At 47.3% G+C, this 19,699-nt stretch overlaps 1 protein-coding gene across 1 annotated transcript in view; it reads left to right on the top strand.

Moving 5' to 3' along the window:
* The window catches only part of ryr1a (ryanodine receptor 1a (skeletal)), a 72,097-nt gene that overhangs the window by 21,721 nt on the left and 30,677 nt on the right, over nucleotides 1-19,699 (top strand). Inside the window, exons 36-73 of the mRNA XM_072659533.1 lie at nucleotides 192-444; nucleotides 655-773; nucleotides 897-1,097; nucleotides 1,201-1,312; nucleotides 1,405-1,548; nucleotides 2,100-2,373; nucleotides 2,720-2,834; nucleotides 2,930-3,059; nucleotides 3,146-3,240; nucleotides 3,605-3,740; nucleotides 3,998-4,184; nucleotides 4,453-4,564; nucleotides 5,043-5,163; nucleotides 5,256-5,425; nucleotides 5,726-5,946; nucleotides 6,066-6,156; nucleotides 6,478-6,618; nucleotides 6,929-7,092; nucleotides 7,208-7,286; nucleotides 7,810-7,899; nucleotides 8,038-8,179; nucleotides 8,322-8,383; nucleotides 8,615-8,690; nucleotides 8,784-8,907; nucleotides 9,399-9,514; nucleotides 9,988-10,055; nucleotides 10,177-10,298; nucleotides 10,484-10,533; nucleotides 11,003-11,063; nucleotides 11,200-11,326; nucleotides 11,726-11,837; nucleotides 11,967-12,048; nucleotides 13,013-13,143; nucleotides 13,407-13,727; nucleotides 14,376-14,616; nucleotides 14,771-14,858; nucleotides 15,268-15,360; nucleotides 16,801-16,815. Coding sequence (XP_072515634.1) covers nucleotides 192-444; nucleotides 655-773; nucleotides 897-1,097; nucleotides 1,201-1,312; nucleotides 1,405-1,548; nucleotides 2,100-2,373; nucleotides 2,720-2,834; nucleotides 2,930-3,059; nucleotides 3,146-3,240; nucleotides 3,605-3,740; nucleotides 3,998-4,184; nucleotides 4,453-4,564; nucleotides 5,043-5,163; nucleotides 5,256-5,425; nucleotides 5,726-5,946; nucleotides 6,066-6,156; nucleotides 6,478-6,618; nucleotides 6,929-7,092; nucleotides 7,208-7,286; nucleotides 7,810-7,899; nucleotides 8,038-8,179; nucleotides 8,322-8,383; nucleotides 8,615-8,690; nucleotides 8,784-8,907; nucleotides 9,399-9,514; nucleotides 9,988-10,055; nucleotides 10,177-10,298; nucleotides 10,484-10,533; nucleotides 11,003-11,063; nucleotides 11,200-11,326; nucleotides 11,726-11,837; nucleotides 11,967-12,048; nucleotides 13,013-13,143; nucleotides 13,407-13,727; nucleotides 14,376-14,616; nucleotides 14,771-14,858; nucleotides 15,268-15,360; nucleotides 16,801-16,815 — 4,986 coding nt within the window. The remainder of the gene's footprint in view (nucleotides 1-191; nucleotides 445-654; nucleotides 774-896; nucleotides 1,098-1,200; nucleotides 1,313-1,404; nucleotides 1,549-2,099; nucleotides 2,374-2,719; nucleotides 2,835-2,929; nucleotides 3,060-3,145; nucleotides 3,241-3,604; nucleotides 3,741-3,997; nucleotides 4,185-4,452; nucleotides 4,565-5,042; nucleotides 5,164-5,255; nucleotides 5,426-5,725; nucleotides 5,947-6,065; nucleotides 6,157-6,477; nucleotides 6,619-6,928; nucleotides 7,093-7,207; nucleotides 7,287-7,809; nucleotides 7,900-8,037; nucleotides 8,180-8,321; nucleotides 8,384-8,614; nucleotides 8,691-8,783; nucleotides 8,908-9,398; nucleotides 9,515-9,987; nucleotides 10,056-10,176; nucleotides 10,299-10,483; nucleotides 10,534-11,002; nucleotides 11,064-11,199; nucleotides 11,327-11,725; nucleotides 11,838-11,966; nucleotides 12,049-13,012; nucleotides 13,144-13,406; nucleotides 13,728-14,375; nucleotides 14,617-14,770; nucleotides 14,859-15,267; nucleotides 15,361-16,800; nucleotides 16,816-19,699) is intronic.

Below are 19,699 nucleotides of genomic sequence, written 5' to 3'. Positions count from 1 at the left end.
TCACAGCAATGTTCCTCCAGAATCTAGTAGAAAGTCTTCTTCTCTGGACAGTAGAAGTACAGTTACTCCAACAGAAGCAGCATCAGCTCTTTTTAATAGCCTTGATTTCAGAATGAATGAGCAGGTGTCCCAATACTTTTGTCCATATCTATATTGCACTACACATTAACTGTGTCTCTCTTTCTGTGCAGATGCTGAAGGACCACGCCCTGAGCATGCTGACGGAGGCAGTGCAGGACGGTGGTCAGGCCATGCGCGACCCTGTAGGGGGCAGTGTGGAGTTCCACTTCGTTCCCATCCTGAAGCTCATCAGCACCCTGCTCATCATGGGCGTGTTCGAGGACGAGGACGTCAAACACATCCTGAAACTGATCGAGCCATCCGTCTTCTACGACTCCGAGACCCCGGAGCACGAGGGGGGCGAGGGGGAGCAGCCGGAGCTCAGCAGGGAAGAGAAGGCACAGGAGAAGAAGGAGGAGAAACAGAGGGAGCACGAAGAAGAGCTGCTGGACGAAGGACTGGCTGAAGAGGAAGAGGAGGAGGAAGAGGAGCTGGAGGAAGAGGAAGAGGAGGAGGAACAGGATGAAGAACACACCGAGCGGGAGGAGGAGGGGCAACATGCCCTGGCTGAGAAAACCGACCGTGAGAAGGCAGCGAGTGAAGAGGCAGAGCCAGGGGCGGAGTCTGCAGTTGGGAAGGAGGAGCCTAAGGAGCAGGAGGACGTGGGGGAGGGGCTTCTCCATATGAAACTACCTGAGTCTGTTAAACTACAGGTGATTTTATAAATGATTCCTGAGTTTTACTTATATATAATACAATATTTCATAAACACCATAGCAACCATCATAGCACAACCTCTCTCTCTCCCTCTCTCTCTCTCTCTCTCTCTCTCTCAGATGTGTACTCTGCTGCAGTATTTCTGTGACTGTGAACTGCGGCACCGTGTGGAGACCATTGTAGCGTTTTCAGACCGGTTCGTGAACGAGGTTCAGACCAATCAGAGACACCGTTATAACGAGCTGATGCAGGCCTTCACCATGACCGCTGCAGAGACCGCCCGAAAGACCAGGGAGTTCCGCTCGCCACCACAGGAACAGGTACGTGCACACGCCTCAGAGACCGCCACCACACCTCAGAGACCACCACCACACCTCAGAGACCACCACCATACCTCATGTTAAGCTCTTTGTGTGTTTGCAGGTTAACATGCTGATGAACTTTAAGAACTGTCCAGAAGAGGAGGACTGTCCGGTTCCTGAGGACGTTCGTGGTGAACTCCAGACGTTCCACACTGACCTGCTGGCCCACTGCGGTCAGTCCAGCTCCGGCTCTCCAGGACTAATGACACCTAGGGTGAAGCCTCACAGTGCTCAGCTTGCTCTTGTGCTCTCTCTGTCTGTGTAGGTGTGCATATAGAGGAAGAGGAGGAGGAAGAGCAGGTGGACACGTCTCTGCGTGGGCGGCTTCTCCGGCTGCTGGAGAAGGTGAAGAGTCTGCGCAGGAGGAAGCAGGAGGCGGAGCCAGAGCCAGAGGATGAGAAGAAGCCCAGTGAGACACTCAATTCATCCTGTTACTCATCCAGCAGCCCATAATCACCCATAATCACCCTCAATCACCCTCAATCACCAGTAACCACCCATAACTACTCATAATCACCCATAATCACCCTCAATCACCCTCAATCACCCTCAATCACCAGTAACCACCCATAACTACTCATAATCACCCATAATCACCCTCAATCACCCTCAATCACCCTCAATCACCAGTAACCACCCATAACTACTCATAATCACCCTCAATCACCCATAATCACCCTCAATCACCAGTAACCACCCATAACTACTCATAATCACCCATAATCACCCACAATCACCCTTAGTCACCCGTAATCACCCATTATCACCCTCAATCACTCATAATCACCCGCAATCACCCTCAATCACCCTCAATCACCAATAACTACTCATAATCACCCATAATCAAGAAACCAATAGTCAGTGGATTACTATATGATGTACAGTATGAGGTGTAATTCTCTTTTGTAATGAGTGTGTGTGTGTGTGTGTGTGTGTGTGTGTTTGTGGTTTATCTATTAGGCACTCTGCAGGAATTGATCTCTCACACCATGATCCACTGGGCGCAGGAGTCGTTTATCCAGAACCCTGAGCTGGTGCGGATGATGTTCAGTCTGCTGCACCGGCAGTACGACGCGCTGGGCGAGCTGATCCGCGCTGTGCCCAAAGCCTACACCATCAACGCTGTGTCTGTTCAGGACACCATGGAGCTGCTGGAGTGCCTGAGCCAGATCCGCTCACTGCTCATCGTGCAGATGGGCCCTGAGGAGGAGCGGCTGATGATCCAGAGCATCGGGTCAGTTACTGGTCAGAGCGAGAGTGAGACAGAAATACAGTGAAAATAAAGGGCAGGGACGAGGAGTAAAAGCCAGGCTCGCCCTGAAGGTGGAGTAGAGCACACCCCCATCTGCTCCCCGCTGGTGTTTTTATGGCGGCGGTGGCGTCGTGTGTGAATGCAGTCAGGGCCTGGAAATCCAGAACAATGGTTGTGAGGAGGGTTCAGAACCATATTTTTAGTTCTCAGCACTTTTCAATAATTAATATTTTTATTAAATAATAATACTAATAATAATAATAATACTAATAATAATAATACACTGTTAATAATAATACACACTGTAAAAAAAATCCTCCTTCTTCAGAAACATCATGAGCAATAAGGTGTTCTACCAGCACCCAAACCTGATGAGAGCGCTGGGCATGCACGAGACTGTCATGGAGGTCATGGTCAACGTCCTGGGAGGTGGAGACTCCAAGGTACTGGTGGGCTGGTCAGAGTTAACGAACTGCTGAAGGTGGAGTTATGGAGAAATGGTTGTTGATTGTAAAAGTTTGATTTTTGACTCCAGGAGATCCGGTTCCCGCGCATGGTGACCAACTGCTGCCGCTTTCTGTGCTACTTCTGCCGAATCAGCCGCCAGAACCAGCGCTCCATGTTCGATCACCTGAGTTACCTGCTCCAAAACAGTGGCATCGGGCTGGGTCAGGCTCTTAATTCACCCTCTCTTTAATCCTTAGTGAGTTGTTTAGAGAGGCGTGACGCTGAAGGCTGATCATTGCTGTTTCAGGGATGCGAGGCTCCACTCCTCTGGATGTTGCTGCGGCGTCCTGTATTGATAACAACGAGCTGGCTCTGGCTCTCCAGGAGCAGGACCTGGAGAAGGTGATGGGCTTGGAATCCTTGGGGACACAGTGTTACTCCTGCTCTACACGATATTCTGTGGGGCACGAACTCATGGGAAAAAAGGGGCAGTATAAGCATGAGGTCATCCCATTACAGCGCCACCAACAGTCTTATCTTATGCTGAGAGAAAGCATACTCCCGTTTCACAGGAGAACTGTCGGAGTGTGCCGTTTCTCCTGAGGCAGCCAGAACAGCGGCACTGCCCAAACAGGGGGTTGACCTCTGCTTTTAGCCCATGCACCTTCTCGTAGATTTTAGAGTCCTAAATGCAAGTAAATAGAACAAAAGTAATGAAGAGGTGTGTCCGAACCTAGTTTCACGGTGTGACTCCTGTCTGGTTCAGGTGGTGAAGTACCTGGCAGGCTGTGGGCTGCAGAGCTGTCCGATGCTCCTGTCTAAAGGATACCCTGATATTGGCTGGAATCCCTGTGGTGGAGAGAAGTACCTCGATTTCCTCAGATTTGCTGTCTTTGTGAATGGTGTGTAAAAGTCATTATAGATGGGTGGATGGGTGGGTGGAGGTATGGTTGGGTTGATGGACAGATAGCTAAGTGGACAGTGGATGGATGGAAGCATGGATAGATAGGTTCTTGGATGGATGGATGGATGGATGGATGGATAGATCGGTAAGTGTGTGGATGGATGGACAGATGGAGGGCTATATAGAAGGATAGTGGATGAATGAATAAAGGGTGGGGTAAAGAAGCTCTGTGTGGTGTGGGTGTGTGTTCTGCAGGTGAAAGCGTGGAGGAGAATGCGAACGTTGTGGTGCGTCTCCTGATCCGACGGCCCGAGTGTTTCGGTCCTGCACTCAGAGGGGAGGGAGGAAATGGCCTGTTGGCGGCCATTGAGGAGGCCATCAAAATCTCAGAGGACCCAGCCAGAGACGGGCCCAGCGTCAAGAAAGACAGACGCTTCCCAATGTACGAGCACCACGGCACACAGCCACAGCAATGTCTAGTAGCTGCTTCTGCTACCAGCTAATTCCCTTCATTTAATTTCCCTTCATTCCCTTCAAACACTGTTTGAGTGGTTGTCCACACACTTTTGGCCAGTCTGTGTGTATATATGTAGACGAACAGCTGGAGTGTGTGTGCAGATAGGTGCTGTGTGTGCTCTCTGGGAGGGATTGGAGGTGTACCTGCCAGCTGCTGTGTGTAAGAGGGTAACACCTGGATGTTGGTGTTGTAGGTTTGGAGGAGAGGAGCAGCATGAAGAGAACCGAGTCCACCTGGGAAACGCCATCATGTCCTTCTACGCCGCTCTCATCGACCTGCTGGGCCGCTGTGCTCCGGAAATGCATGTAAGAACTCGGTCTGGGGCAGGTGTGGGAGAATGGAATGGAGGTAAATGAACACGGCGCTTTCAGAGATTTCAGATTTTGCAAGCTGACAGAAATGGAGATAGAAGGTTTATGCCGGGCCTCCTAGTGGGTTCGGCCCAGACAGCTACCGGCCTCGTCTAGCGTTGCTACCATGGTGTTAGTGTGCTGGATGCCGGCCTCATCTAGCATCACTTCCACAGCACTGGCATCGCTTTCTCTGCATTAGCCACGCAACCGCGCCGTCCGCCAGCCTAGCACAGCATCATTGCGGCGGTGCTTATGAGGGCCTGGGCCCTTCACAGCTAAACACCAGGCCTCTCCCAGGATGTGTGCCGGGTCACATTAGATGTTGAAATGCTGATGATTCTATGCAGCCGACTGAGGTCCGGATTTCCTTGTGCGGGACAGCGCCTAATGCTTTTCCACTAATGTGTTATTTTTGGTTGTATCCGTGCAGCTGATCCAGGCAGGTAAAGGCGAGGCTCTGAGGATCAGGGCTATTCTCAGGTCTCTGGTGCCGATCGAGGACCTGGTGGGTGTGATTAGTCTCTCAGTCCAGATCCCTGCGTTTGGAAAAGGTGAGCAGCACAGATGTGTGTGAACACTGTTGGGGGGATGGAACTGAAGGCGTGGCTCCTGTGTGACTCTGCACTTCTCTCTGCGGCGCTAGACAACAGCGTCATTGAGCCCAAGATGTCTGCCAGTTTTGTTCCTGACCACAAAGCTCCGATGGTGCTGTTCCTGGACAGAGTGTATGGTATAGATAACCAGGACTTCCTGTTACACGTGCTGGAGGTCGGATTCCTGCCGGACATGCGGGCAGCGGCCTCTCTGGACACGGTGAGCACCACTGATCTTAACCGCAGTTATTATAACAGACACTATGTGTCCAAATGTTCCTGGACACCCCTTGCTAACACACATACAGCTACTCTACTAGTCTCTGTAGAGAAGAAGTACTGCCAATAGAATAGGACTCTCTGGAGCAGATCAACATCATGACCCTATTGTCTCCATGCTGCCTAATGCCAGGTGTGGGCTAGAGGGGTATAAAGCCCCCCAGCATTGAGCTGTGGAGCAGCATATTGCGTTTGATTGTTTTGCTGTGTGTGTGTGTGTGTGTGTGTGTGTGTGTTCCAGGCTGCGTTCAGCACCACTGAAATGGCTCTGGCTCTGAATCGCTACCTCTGCTCCGCTGTTCTGCCTCTCATAACCAAATGTGCTCCCCTGTTTGCCGGAACGGATCACCGGGCCATTATGATCGACTCTATGCTGCACACCATCTACAGGCTGTCCCGCGGCCGCTCGCTCACCAAAGCTCAGAGAGACGTCATAGAGGAATGCCTCATGTCCCTCTGCAGGTCTGTGTGATGATGGTCTAACCCCCAGCTGTCCAAAGTGTGACCATGAGGGTATCTGATTTGCCCCTACGGCTGAGAACTCTCTGTAAAGCTCCCTCTCTGCCGCCTCTCTCCTTCAGGTATCTGCGCCCTTCCATGCTGCAGCACCTGCTGAGGAGGCTGGTATTCGACGTGCCGATTCTAAATGAGTACGCCAAAATGCCACTGAAGGTACGTCATTATCCTCTGTATCCATGGGTGTGAGAGTAGGAATCATGAAGTGTAGCCAGGGGGCCTGCAGCTTTTTTCTCAGCCAATGAGACACAAGTGTGACCCATCATGAACACTCAGAAGCAGAACTCAGTATGATGGTACATGTTGCGTTTCCTGGGTGGTTGCTACGGTTTCATTTGATGTAGTGGCAGTTGATATGGTATCACATGTGTCTAGGGTGTTGCCATAGCTGGCAACACAGGCTGCAGACGTTGGAGAACCTCTGCTCTAGCACCTGCACAGGCCTTTTCCTCTATCTGTTTACTATGTGTGTTACAGCTGCTGACCAATCACTACGAGCGCTGCTGGAAGTACTACTGCTTGCCCAATGGCTGGGCGAACTTCGGCGTGTCGTCAGAGGAGGAGCTCCATCTGACTCGGAAACTCTTCTGGGGAATTTTCGAGTCTTTAGCTCACAAGGTGAGAAACCTGTCAAAGTAAATTCCACCATGGACTGACGTACCACACTACCGTACACATACACTACCTGGCCACTTTATCAGAAACTTCTCCACTCCTCCTCCACCTTGCTGGTGTATATTCAGAGACTGCAGTGCGTGTTGTCCAATCTCTAGAGCTTTAGCGGTCGGTGCTAAACACAGAGCTGCTCTTGTCCAGATATTTTTGGAAGGTCACGCCAGTACTACACACACTACCATCAAAACTACCGAGGCCAGGGGGTGAAAGCACAATCTAATAAAGTTTCTAATAAATTGTCTTTTTTCTACAGAAATTTGATGCAGAACTGTTTAAAATCGCTATGCCGTGCATCTGTGCCATAGCTGGTGCCATAGCGCCGGATTACGTGGATGCCAGCTACTCCTCTAAGACAGAAAAGAAAGCTTCTGTTGATGCGGAGGGCAACTTCGATCCCAAACCCGTGGAGACCACCAAGTATAGTGCATTTTAGAGCCCGATCTACATGGACGAGTGTCTGATGTGAAATGCATGAGTAGAGTAGAGTTCACTGCCTCAGCTTGACCTTCTGCTTTCCCTCACACTTCTTTAGCACGATCATTCCTGAGAAACTGGACGGCTTCATTAACAGATATGCAGAGTACACACATGATAAATGGGCTTTTGAACGGGTGAGTTTTGCAGATATTCTGATACCACTTGATAATATGTATAATACAGCTACTCTTATCTCCAGGGTTTAAGACTGGTTAAGACTGGTGTGCTTATTAATGGTTAATAATCAGGTCATGAATACCTTTAAAGCGTTTAATAATCAGTTCTAATTTATAAATAAAAAGGTCTGTGATCTGCTGTCCACTCAGTGGCCCACACTCCTCCATACTGTTAAAACTCAGAAGCTGCAGGTTCCTGATCTTACTGTGGGTTCTCGCCTATCGGTCCGGGTTCTAGCTATCAGCTTCAGCAGAGCTCTGTTAATACCGGACTACAGCTGAACCCCAGCAGGAGCTTTAATCGCTCACTAATGATCACCTGATCAGCTCATTAACATATGAAGAGAGTACTCTCACAGTAATGACCCTTTTATAGAGTGTACCTGTAGAGGGTGCTGATATTTCTGTTTGAGTTTTTTATTTGCGGCAAATTTAATTTTATGATTAAGTTGATGATTATTATGTGTTTATGTTTCTTCAGATCCAAAACAACTGGACGTTCGGCGAGGTGCTGGATGAAAACGCCAAGACTCATCCCATGCTCAGGCCGTACAAAACGTTTTCTGAAAAGGTATGAAGCAGCTACCTCCTCTTTCCGTACATCCCTCCGTCCGTCTGTCTGTCTGTGTGTCTGTCTGTCTGTCTGTCTGTCTGTGCGCTTCGCCTGCTCTGCTCATCAACACGACACCTCCCGTGTCCTGTGCCACAGGATAAAGAGATCTATCGCTGGCCCATTAAAGAGTCCATAAAGGCCATGATAGCGTGGGAGTGGATGCTGGACAAAGCCAGAGACGGAGATGAGGACAGAGCAGAGAAGAAAGCAGCTCGCAAGATCTCCCAGACCGCACAGGTAAAGCATGAAAAGACACCGGAGACCGTACTGTACACCTGTATAGTGGAGCTAGAAGACCGGGGTTCCTAATAAAGTGACCGTGGGTGTTTTAATGAGTGCTTAAGTTCTTTTGTTCATCCTTTAGGCAACCTATGACCCCAGCCATGGCTACAGTCCTCAGCCTATAGACATTTCCGGCATGACGCTGTCCAGAGAGCTGCAGGTATGATGACGCACAGAGAGAGAGAGAGTGGGTGCCTGTGGGTTAGAGATGCGAGAAGGTTTACGCTGTGGTTCAGGGTTCAATTACACTTACAATGGGAGATGCTAGGCTAATGTTGCTTACATGTCGTGTCTGATTGACTGAATTTGGGGTCAGAGATCAATCATTATGCTCTGAAATGTCACCAAACTTCTCCTTTAATGGCCTCTCGCTCTCTCTGTTCCCCTCCAGTCCATGGCTGAGCAGCTGGCAGAGAACTATCACAACACCTGGGGCCGCAAGAAGAAGATGGAGCTGCAAGCGAAGGGTTCGCCTCCCTCCTCACTGTGCTGTGTGAGTCCACACCACGCTCAGCCTTCAGTCTAACCCCCCCCTCTCTCTCCCTGTCTGTTTCGTCCAGGCGGTGGGACTCATCCTCTGCTGGTGCCTTACGACACTCTGACGGCTAAAGAGAAGGCCCGCGACAGGGAGAAGGCCTACGAGCTGCTCAAGTTCTTACAGCTCAATGGATACGCAGTTACCAGGTAGAAGGTCGCTGCTCTGACTCTAAATCGGATTGGGAAGGTTGACCCTGCAGGTTCTTTATTATTAGCCGGTTAGCCGACGGTTTCCTCTGCTGATACCTTGACCCGCACCAGACACTCCACATTTTAAGACAAACCGACAGAAGACAGACGCAGGAGAGGAGCTTGGGCTCCTGTTATCTCCAAATGATGGTACATGTTGCAATTCCCTGGTGGTTGCTAGGTAACGACCATGAGAGAGACTGTAGTAACCACAATGAATAGCATAGCAACTGGTTATTGTCACCATTGTCTAACAACCACCTAGCAACATCTTAGAAACTACCTAGGACAATGTAGCAGCATCATAGCAACCACTTAGAACAGTATAGCAGCCACCTAACAACCACATAGCAACAACCTAGCTGGGTTGTGGGAATTGCATCTTTCTAGTTTCATGATGTTGCTGTGTGTGTGTGTGTGTGTGTGTGTGTGTGTGTGTGTTTTGGCAGAGGGCTGAAGGATATGGAGAGTGATATCTCCTCCATTGAAAAGCGCTTTGCTTACGGGTTCCTACAGAAGCTGCTAAAGTGGATGGACATCGCCCAAGAGTTCATAGCACACCTCGGTATGAGAAGAATTAACGGCTATTAGAAGCTCATAAATAAAAGTACTGCCAATAATAATGCTGCCTAATGCCAGGCGTGGGCTAGAGGGGTTTAAAGCCCCCCAGCATTGAGCTGTGGAGCAGTGGAGGAACTGTGTTCTCTGGAATGATGGTGGTGGAGCTCCATCCAGTACTTTTGGATGAGGTGGGGTGTTGATCATCTGACAGAATGACCTCACTAATGCTCTTGTGGCTGAATGCAATCAAATCCTCACAGCAATGCTCCTCCTCCAAAATCTAGTAGAAAGTCTTCTTCTCTGGACAGTAGAGACAGTTACTCCAACAGAAGCAGGATCAACTCTTTTTAATAGCCTTGAGCAGGTGTCCCAATACTTTTGTCTATATAGTGTGTGTAAAAGGATCATCTTTAACTGTCAGTTTGGTCTTTCTGTGGTAATGAATGTGTGTTCCTCTGGGTGGCTGTCTGTGTGCAGAGGCGGTGGTCAGCAGTGGCCGTGTGGAGAAATCACCTCATGAGCAGGAGATCAAGTTCTTTGCGAAGGTAAGTTCTTTAGAATCTGCTGGAACCGGGTTCTTCTGTGTGTGAACTCTGAATGCCCTCAGCTGTAACACTGAAGAATAGACCCAGTTCCAGCTGTCGTTCACATGCTTGTCCTTTGCAGATCCTCCTGCCTCTGATCAATCAGTACTTCAAAAACCACTGCCTCTACTTCCTGTCCACTCCCGCTAAAATCCTGGGCAGCGGGGGTCACGCGTCCAACAAGGAGAAGGAGATGATCGCCAGGTTAATCCTCAGCCTCATTAAACCACACTCAGCTGTAGAACTCGAGCAGTGCTTCCTCCTGCTCCTGGAGTGTCCTGTGTTTTCTCTCTGTCTCATGCTTTTCTCCTCCTCTGTTCTTTCTCCTCCTCCTCCATCTCCTCCTGCTGCTCCTCCTCCTCCTGCTGCTCCTCCTCCTCCTGCTGCAGTATTTTCTGTAAGATGTCTGCTCTGGTCAGACACAGAGTCTTTCTCTTCGGTAGGATCCCTGCACCTGCACTGATACCTGCACAGCTATTCCATTCTATTCTATTCTATTCTATTCTATTCAGTATTGTTCTATTCTATTCTATTCTATTCTATTCAGTATTGTTCTATTCTATTCTATTCTATTCTATTCAGTATTGTTCTATTCTATTCTATTCTATTCAGTATTGTTCTATTCTATTCTATTCTATTCAGTATTGTTATATTCTATTCTATTCTATTCAGTATTGTTATATTCTATTATATTATATTCTATTCAGCATTGTTCTATTCTATTCTATTATATTGTATTCTATTAAGTTGGGGTTGCCAGTGAGCAGTTACACCCTGTGGGGTTCGATTCCTAACACTACCTTGGCCCTCTGTAACCTCTGTAATAATAGTGCTCTGGATAAGAGCTCCAGCTAAATGTATTCTATTCAGAATTTTCTATTCTATTCTATTTTTTCTGTTCTATTCAGGCACAGATGCTCCAGCCATCGTTAACTGTCTCCACATCCTCGCTCGCTCGCTTGATGCCAGGTTAGTGTATCATTGCTTGTGTTTCTGCACCAGCCTAGTCTAGACCTGGTCCTACTAGTCTTAGTCCTGCACCATACGGGCCTCAGACATCCTTCAGCGTGTGCGACTGGTGTGTTCTGGTTCTGGTTCTCTGCAGGACGGTGATGAAGTCTGGGCCTGAGATTGTGAAGGCCGGGCTGAGGTCGTTCTTTGAGAGTGCAGCTGATGACATCGAGAAGATGGTGGAGAACCTCAAACTGGGCAAAGTGTCCAAAGGCAACCAGGTACTGAACCCCAGACGGACTGTGGGGCGTACTGAAGAGTTAGTCTGCAGAGAAATACAGTCAAGGGTGCTCCTTTAGTTTTAATCTGGAATCTCTGGAATGATGGTGGGGCTCCATCCAATCCACTTGGTCAGTGGTGGGTCAGCTGTTAAAGCATCAGGTTATTGAAGACAGGGTTGTAGGTTCGATACCCGGGCTCCAACACAAACGGTGAAAAGGTTGGGGGGGGGGTGGTGATCATCCAACATCCTGAATAAACTGGGTAAACTGGGTAAACTGGGTGGAACTCTATCTGAATCAGACTGAAACGTGGTTTTAGGTTGTGTGTGTGTGTCTGTGTGTGTCTGTGTGTGTGTGTGTGTGTGTTTGGGTCTAACTCTAGTCTCCTCTGTGTTTTAGCCGGTTAAAGGTGTGTCTCAGAATATAAACTACACCACCGTCGCCCTGCTGCCCGTCCTCACCTCTTTGTTCGACCACATCGCGCAGCACCAGTTTGGAGATGATGTGATATGTAAGAGATGTTCTTCTGAAATTTATTCATAGTTCAGGTGTCTTTGGGGTGATGAGGTGTGTGTGTGTGTGTGGGGGTCTAAAGGCAGTACTGGGGAGTGAATGATGGCTTGTCTGTGGCTGGTTTCAGTGGATGACCTGCAGATGTCCTGCTACAGAATTATGTGCAGTATCTACTCCCTCGGCACGGTCAAAACTCCTCATGCTGAGAGGTACCTCTTCTATTCCGTTCTTATTACTCTGTTCTGCTTCTTTCCTTTTTTCTATACTATTCTATTATATTATTATATTTCATATCAGGTTTTTATTTTATTCTATTCTATAACACTGTAATAAGCTATTCTTTTCTATAGCACTCTAATAATTCAGTCAATTATATTCTGTTATCCATTTTAATGCCACAATGAGGTATTCTTCACTTTATCACTCTAATAATGCAATTTCAATTCGATTCTATTCTATTTTATTCTATTCTATTCTATTCTATGTTTTTTATTCTATTCTATTCTATTCTATGCTTTTTATTCTATTCTATTCTATTCTATTCTATTCTATTCTATGTTTTTTATTCTATTCTATTCTATTCTATGCTTTTTATTCTATTCTATTCTATTCTATTCTATGTTTTTTATTCTTTTCTATTCTATTCTATTCTATTCTATGCTTTTTATTCTATTCTATTCTATGTTTTTCTTTTTTATTTTATTCTATTCTGTTTTATTCTGTTCTTCTCTATTATTTTGCTGTGTTCTAACACTGTGCTTACTAAAGTAATTTCTGACATCATTCTGTTCAAATGATTACTCTAATAATTTATTCTATTCTATTCTATTCTGTTTCACTGTGATTTTACAGTTTATTTTATTTATTTTTTATTTATTTTTCTCTGTTGTTTGCTCTGTTTTATGACTGTGCTTCCTGAAGTTATTATTTCTGACACCACAAACGTCACAAAAGCTGTTTATGACCCATATTGGATGGGACCGGGTTGGGTGTGCTGCCATAGTTGTCATAGCGATGTTGCTTCCAAGCAATCCAAATTAGCGAGATGAAAATCCAGGGTTAGATTGAGCTGAGGATAAAGTTAGCTGGCTAAATGAGAAACCCTGCTAAGTGAGAGTCCAGGTGTGTGTGTCTGTGCTGAATACTGTATTTGTCTGTGTTCGTCTCTTGCAGACAGCGTCCTGCTCTGGGTGAGTGTTTAGCCCATCTGGCCGCTGCGATGCCTGTAGCCTACCTGGAGCCTCACCTGAACGAGTACAACGCTTTCTCCGTCTACACCACCAAAACACCCCGAGAGAGAGCCAGTGAGTCTCCTCTACACAGCATTGCTGCTAACTCTCTGTTCTATGAGACGTCTGCTGCTGAAGCAGGAGATGGACTCTTTAATGGGTCTAAACCTAAAGACAAACTTCTTTAATGGGATGTTTTGGAGAGTCCTAACAGGAGGTCTGGGTCAGACGGATGATGTGTTTATGAAGAGCAGAATGAAGAACGTCAGGATCTGAAAAGAAGCCCAGTGTAAATACTGATCTAATCAGTGCTCTCTCTCTCTCTCTGTCTTTCTCAGTCCTGGGTCTTCCTAATGAGGTGCAGGAGCTGTGTTTGGACATCCCTGAGCTGGACGTGCTGATGAAGGAGATCGGCCACCTGGCCGAGTCCGGAGCCCGTTATACGGAGATGCCGCACGTGATCGAGATCACTCTCCCCATGCTGTGTAACTACCTGCCTCGCTGGTGGGAACGTGGGCTGGAGAACCTTCCACAGCTGGAGGGGCAGCTGTGCACTGATGTCACCTCAGACCACCTCAACCAGCTGCTGGGGAGCATCATGAAGATCGTAGTGAACAACCTGGGCATTGACGAAGCTCCCTGGATGAAGAGACTCGCTGGTAAGGAGCAGCGACACATGCACACTACATGTCCAAATGTTTCTGGACACCCCTTCTAAGGAATGTGTTCAGACACAGATGTGCAAATGCACACACACAGCTTGTCTAATCTATGTAGAGAAGTACTGCCAATAGAATAGGACACTCTGGAGCAGATAAACATCATGACCCTATTGGCTCCATACTGCCTAATGCCAGGCGTGGGCTAGAGGGGTATAAAGCCCCCCAGCATTGAGGAGCTGTGGAGCAGTGGAGGAACTGTGTTCTCTGGAGTGATGGTGGTGGAGCTCCATCCAATACTTTTGGGATGAGTTGGGGAGTTGGGGATGATGAGGTGGGGTGGTGATCATTCATCCAACATTCTGACCTTCCTAACGCTTTTGTTGCTGAATGCCATCAAATCCTCACAGCAATGTTCTTCCAAAATCTAGTAGAAAGTCTTCTTCTCTGGACAGTAGAAACAGTTACTCCAACAGAAGCAGGATCAACTCTTTTTAATCCCCTTGATTTCAGAAGAAACAGTGAATGAGCATGTGTCCCAATACTTTTGTCCATATAGTGTATCTCAGTCTGAATAAATTAGTCTGTGAATAAACGTGTGAAATATGATTGGCTGTTACAGATGACACGTGTGTGTGTGTGTTACAGTGTTTGCGCAGCCCATCGTGAGCAGGGCCAGGCCGGAGATGCTTAAGTCCCACTTCATCCCCACCATGGAGAAGCTGAGGAAGCGCACGGCGAAGGTGGTGGCTGAAGAGGAGCATCTGCGCATGGAGGGCAAATCCGAGGGAGACGAGGAGGAGGGGACGATCAGGGACGAGTTTGCCGTCCTGTGCAGAGATTTGTACGCCCTCTACCCTCTGCTTATCCGCTACGTCGACAACAACAGGTGCAGCGCCCCCTGACTGCTGAGGGGACTTCCTGAAAGCTTCCTGAAATGTGATGTGAAATGTATTATTGATTAAGCACAGTGAGATGGTTAAGATCAGTGCAGGAACGTTTCTCACTTTTTGTTTGTTTGTTTGTTTGTTTGTTTGTTTCAGGGCAAGGTGGCTGACCTGCCCTGACCCCGATGCTGAGGAGCTGTTCCGCATGGTGGGAGAAGTCTTCATCTTCTGGTCCAAATCTCATGTAAGAAACCCACTTCAAAACATCGCCATTTTTCTACTGTGGGATGAGTGGGCGTGGCTAACCTGTGGTAAAACATGAACGGGTGGGGCTACATTGTTGTAATCTGAATGGGTGGGGCTACAGTGCTGTAATATGAATGGGAGGGGTTACACTGCTGTATTCTGAATGGGAGGGGTTACACTGGTGAAATCTCAATGGTCGGGGCTACAGTGCTGTAATCTGAATAGGCGGGGCTACATTGTTGTAATCTGAATGGGTGGGGCTACATTGCTGTAATCTGAATGGGCGGGGCTACAGTGCTGTAATATGAATGGGTGGGGCTACAGTGCTGTAATCTGAATAGGCGGGGCTACATTGTTGTAATCTGAATGGGTGGGGCTACACTGTACTCCTCTTTCTCTCCCTGCAGAACTTTAAACGCGAGGAGCAGAACTTTGTGGTGATGAACGAGATAAACAACATGTCCTTCCTGACCGCCGACAGCAAGAGCAAGATGAGCAAGGTGAGAGGAGTGTGGTCAGCAGGTCCGGGCTGGGAGGAGCAGTCAGGAACGCTAGATTATTGTTGTTTGCTGATAGTGATATAGCATTTGAGGCCAGTTGAGCCGTCCAGAGCCGTCCAGGGTCTGACTCAGCCTGGGAGCTGCGGGTCTCAGGTTCGTCTTTACCGTCAGGATCAAACATCTCCTACATTTATAAGCTGCAGCAGATGCAGTTGAAAAAGACCCATCATGGATTACTCATACCCAGTTCCAACTTAAACCTGGAGGGCAGGATCAGGTGTGGGGTTGGGATTACACACAGGGCTGGATTAGATTAGATTAGATTAGATTATTATAGAGTTATTTAGATTATGATGAGGAGTTTAGGATTAGACACACTGCAGAAGTGATATTTTGGCAAGTGAAAACATCTCAGATCTAGTAGATTAATAATGATAATGATTATGAGACAGTAGTTCTCATTGTTGGTATTGAGTTATTATTTATGCTTTTGGCAAAATATTCATGGAAATGGCTTTAATATGTAAGAAATTCCCAGAAATATTATTATATTGTTGCTTTACACTAAATATTTATCTTAGTTCTGTTGTTTTTCATTTTTCTCTAGAATGTGAATCTGCAGTGCTTCTTTATACTGTATCAGAATTTCAGGGTGAATGGACCAATAGAAATGCTCCAAAAGTAATCTTTTACATTTACTGTTTTGAAAATGTGATGTTTTCATGACAGCAACAATGCATATATATATATATATATATATATATATATATATATATATATATATATATATATATATATATATATATATATAATGCCTATAAAAATTATTCAACCCCTTTGAACATTTTCCCCTTTTATAAGTAAAATCACGGTCAATATAATTCAGCTTTTTGACAAGAATTTACAAAAAAAAACATTCAAAGAGCAGCAGAGGTGCAGTGGTAATCTCATTACAGTGTATAAATATCTCAGTAATCTCACAGTGAGAAATATTACATATAATGACTAGATTTGATCTGATTTCACTTCTCAAGACATCGTGTTTTACAGTGTAAGGTTAGGATTAACTGAGCTAATTTACCCTCTAACATGAGCAGCATGGTGTTGCTGAACCCTGCCAGTTGTCCCCTGTTGTGAAATGAAGGCAGATCACTGTGTTAACCCGCAGCCGGGCCGGACGCTCGTCCTCAGGAGAAGGTAACGTATGATAGTGATGTTCACGGCTGCTGTAGACCTGCTGTCCCGAATCCAGAGAGAGACGGCCGGACGTTCTGTGGGTTCTCTGTGTGTGAAGAGAGACTGTTCTATTGTGTGTGTGTGTGTGTGTGTGTGTGTGTGTGTGTGTGTGTGTGTGTGTGTGTGTGTGTGTTTTGTTAACGGTTTTCTCTTTCTGACTGTTCCTTGTCCCTGTGTTCGGCGTGGACGCTGGTGTGTTTCTAGGCCGGAGACTCTGAGGTTAGATGCTCTTCCTGCACGCCCACTGTGCTGCCGCATGGCACCCCACGTCCTGGGGGGCTTTTCATCAACCCCCCTGGCACACTGGCACCCACAGCACACTGGCACCTATTACACTAGCACCCTGTACATTAGCACCCTGTACACTAGCACCTAGTACACTAGCACCCAGCACACTAGCAGTCAGTACACTATTGCCTAGTACACGTTAGCGCCCAGTACACCAGCACTCAGGACACACTAGCACCCAGCATATGCCAGAATAGCAGCCGCTCAGGCAGACCCACACACACACATACAGCCTGTGACACACTTAAAGTGGTTCGGCCAAAAATCTACTTTACACACCCTTATTCAAAAGTAGTGGACCAGCCAAACTGGAGCTCTAAGATAACGGATAGAACACCTGCCCCAAACCACGTCAGCAGATTTAACTCAGACTAAACTGAGTGTCAGTATTTAAACAGGCCCACAGTAAACTCCTGAAGTAGCTGTTATTATATTTCATTATTATTATTATTATTATGATCATAAACTCTTGAATATTTAACATGTTCAGTCTTATACTTACCTAAATATGGAGACTGTTAGTATCTGTGGTATTAGCAGAGGGCATGCTTAGTCCTTACTCCCCTTCTGAAAACCAGTTTCTGCTGGTAGCCAGTTTCACGTGGTCTGAGCTGGTCTTTGATGATCATGCTGGTTAAAGGCTTAGTGGTTGTGACATTTGATCTTTGTCAAGCTGGTTGTCCAGCTTGGTAATACTGGTCATGCTGGACAACCAGCTTGTCTAGTCCCTGTAGAGAAGTACTTCCAATACAATAGGACTCTCTGGAGCTGTGGAGCAGTGACACTGTGTTGTGTGAAAAATTTTGTCACTGAATGCAATCAAATCCTCACAGCAATGTTCCTCCTTCTAAATCTAGTAGAAAGTCTTCTTCTCTGGACAGTAGAGACAGTTACTCCAACAGAAGCAGGATCAGCTCTTTTAATACCCTTGATTTTAGAAGAAACAATGAATGAGCAAGTGTCCCAATACTTTTGTCCAAATAGTGTATGTAGTGTAGTTTCGTGTAGTATCGTGTAGTTTATTAATTAAAAATCAATATTGTGTTTTTGAGAATCGATACAATGTTGCATAATGTAGTATTGTGACACCTCTAGTGAGCACCGTGCTAATCGGTAGGGCACAAACGGCTGTTACTTGTTGGTTACATTAGTCTTGTAGATCAAACACGTCCTCAGCTGCTTGATTTTTAGCCGAACCATCACTGTAGTGCTTTAAGCCTTGTCATACCCATTGACAGAAGGGCGCCCCCTGGCTGTTGGGCGCCCGCAGTCTTGCCGGTGTGTGCGGGGGGGAGTCTGAGCGGGGCGTTTGATGAAAGTTTCTGCAGTAGACTGTCAGGCTCATGGTTCTTAGCCCCGCCATCAGAAGCTGGAGCCCTGAACCATCGGCCTGACCGCCCGTTTAGCCTGCGTGGACCACTGTCCGGGATGGGGATCATCACGAGTGTATTGTTTCAGAAACAGATCAGTTTCTCGTGTTCGTTTTCAGGCGTCCAGGACGTTTCAGCTGAGCCAGTTCAGGAGATCCACTCAGTATGGATCCGTCTGTATCTGTCCACCTCGTGAACTGGCTGACCTGAAGGGAAACTGACCCCAGCCTGAGTGGTTGGTTGGTTTGGTTTGGTTGATTTTTGGATTGCAATACAGCTTCCTTGACCCAAGGGGGCAGTCAGGTCCATCTTGTCATTCCTGTTGTTCTAACAGTCGTCCCACTAGAGTCCCGTGGCTTTAAACTCCATGTAACTCTAGAGCCTCTCCCCATCCTCCCCTTTTAACCCATGACCCCTAATGCAATCAAACATAACTGATTGAACTGGGATTGTGGAAAAAGGGACGGTAGAGTAGCGGCAGGCGACTTACAGATTGTGCTTCACACCAACATTACTGATGCAGATCCTTGTGTTTGTAGACAGACCTCCAGGAAAGTGGTCCCAGCAGGCCCAGTCAGTGTGTTAACTGGTGCTACTTGCACGTCCAGTCGACCGGCTTTAGGTCCTGGCGCCATTCAGGAGCCCCCGCAATTTAAAGAGGCCATAGCATGTACAATTCTACAACGGGTGACCATTTAACCTACAGTAGTGTGGTCCCACCCATTCAGCCTACAGCAGTTTAACCCCACCCATTCAGCCTACAGCAGTTTAGCCCCACCCATTCAGCCTACAGCAGTTTAACCCCACCCATATAGCCTACAGCAGTTTAACCCCACCCGTTCAGCCTACAGCAGTTTAGCCCCACCTATTCAGCCTACAACAGTTTAGCCCCACCCATTCAGCCTACAGCAGTTTAGCCCCACCTATTCAGCCTACAGCAGCACTAGACAGACAGAGCATGGGCGTTTGGTGTTGTGTTAGCGTGACTAGCACAGGTAGGCTTCACCTGCAGCACTAATGCATGAGCTGTGTCTGTGAACAGAGGACAGTGTGCATGCTTCACTCCTGTAATACGAGCATGCGCCTGGACCGTCCCTCTCTGTTAGGTATTAAACTGAGCTCTAACTGATCTCTTTCTCCCTGCAGATTAGAGCAGATAGATGAGCTAGGTCCGCCTCCTCCTCCTCCTCCTCCTCCTCCTCCTCCTCCCCATCTCCTGCACTAAGCCTCCTTATCTTGTCCTCTCTGACGACAAGTGATATTAAACGTTTTCCTCTACCCTCCCATTAATGACCCCCATATTTAAAACACTAAAACAGCCCTGAGATGAGAGCTCCTATCTGGGCTCCTCCATGTCCAGTCATGAGCTGAAGGAGGATTCAGCACAGCCTCTTATCTCCACATCTCCACATCTCAGAGCCACTCCAAGAACCTGCATTCTGATA

This window comes from Salminus brasiliensis, chromosome 16, assembly GCF_030463535.1.
Source record: "Salminus brasiliensis chromosome 16, fSalBra1.hap2, whole genome shotgun sequence".
In the NCBI taxonomy this organism is placed as follows: domain Eukaryota; kingdom Metazoa; phylum Chordata; class Actinopteri; order Characiformes; family Bryconidae; genus Salminus; species Salminus brasiliensis.
This window is presented reverse-complemented; position numbering and strand designations above follow the sequence as displayed.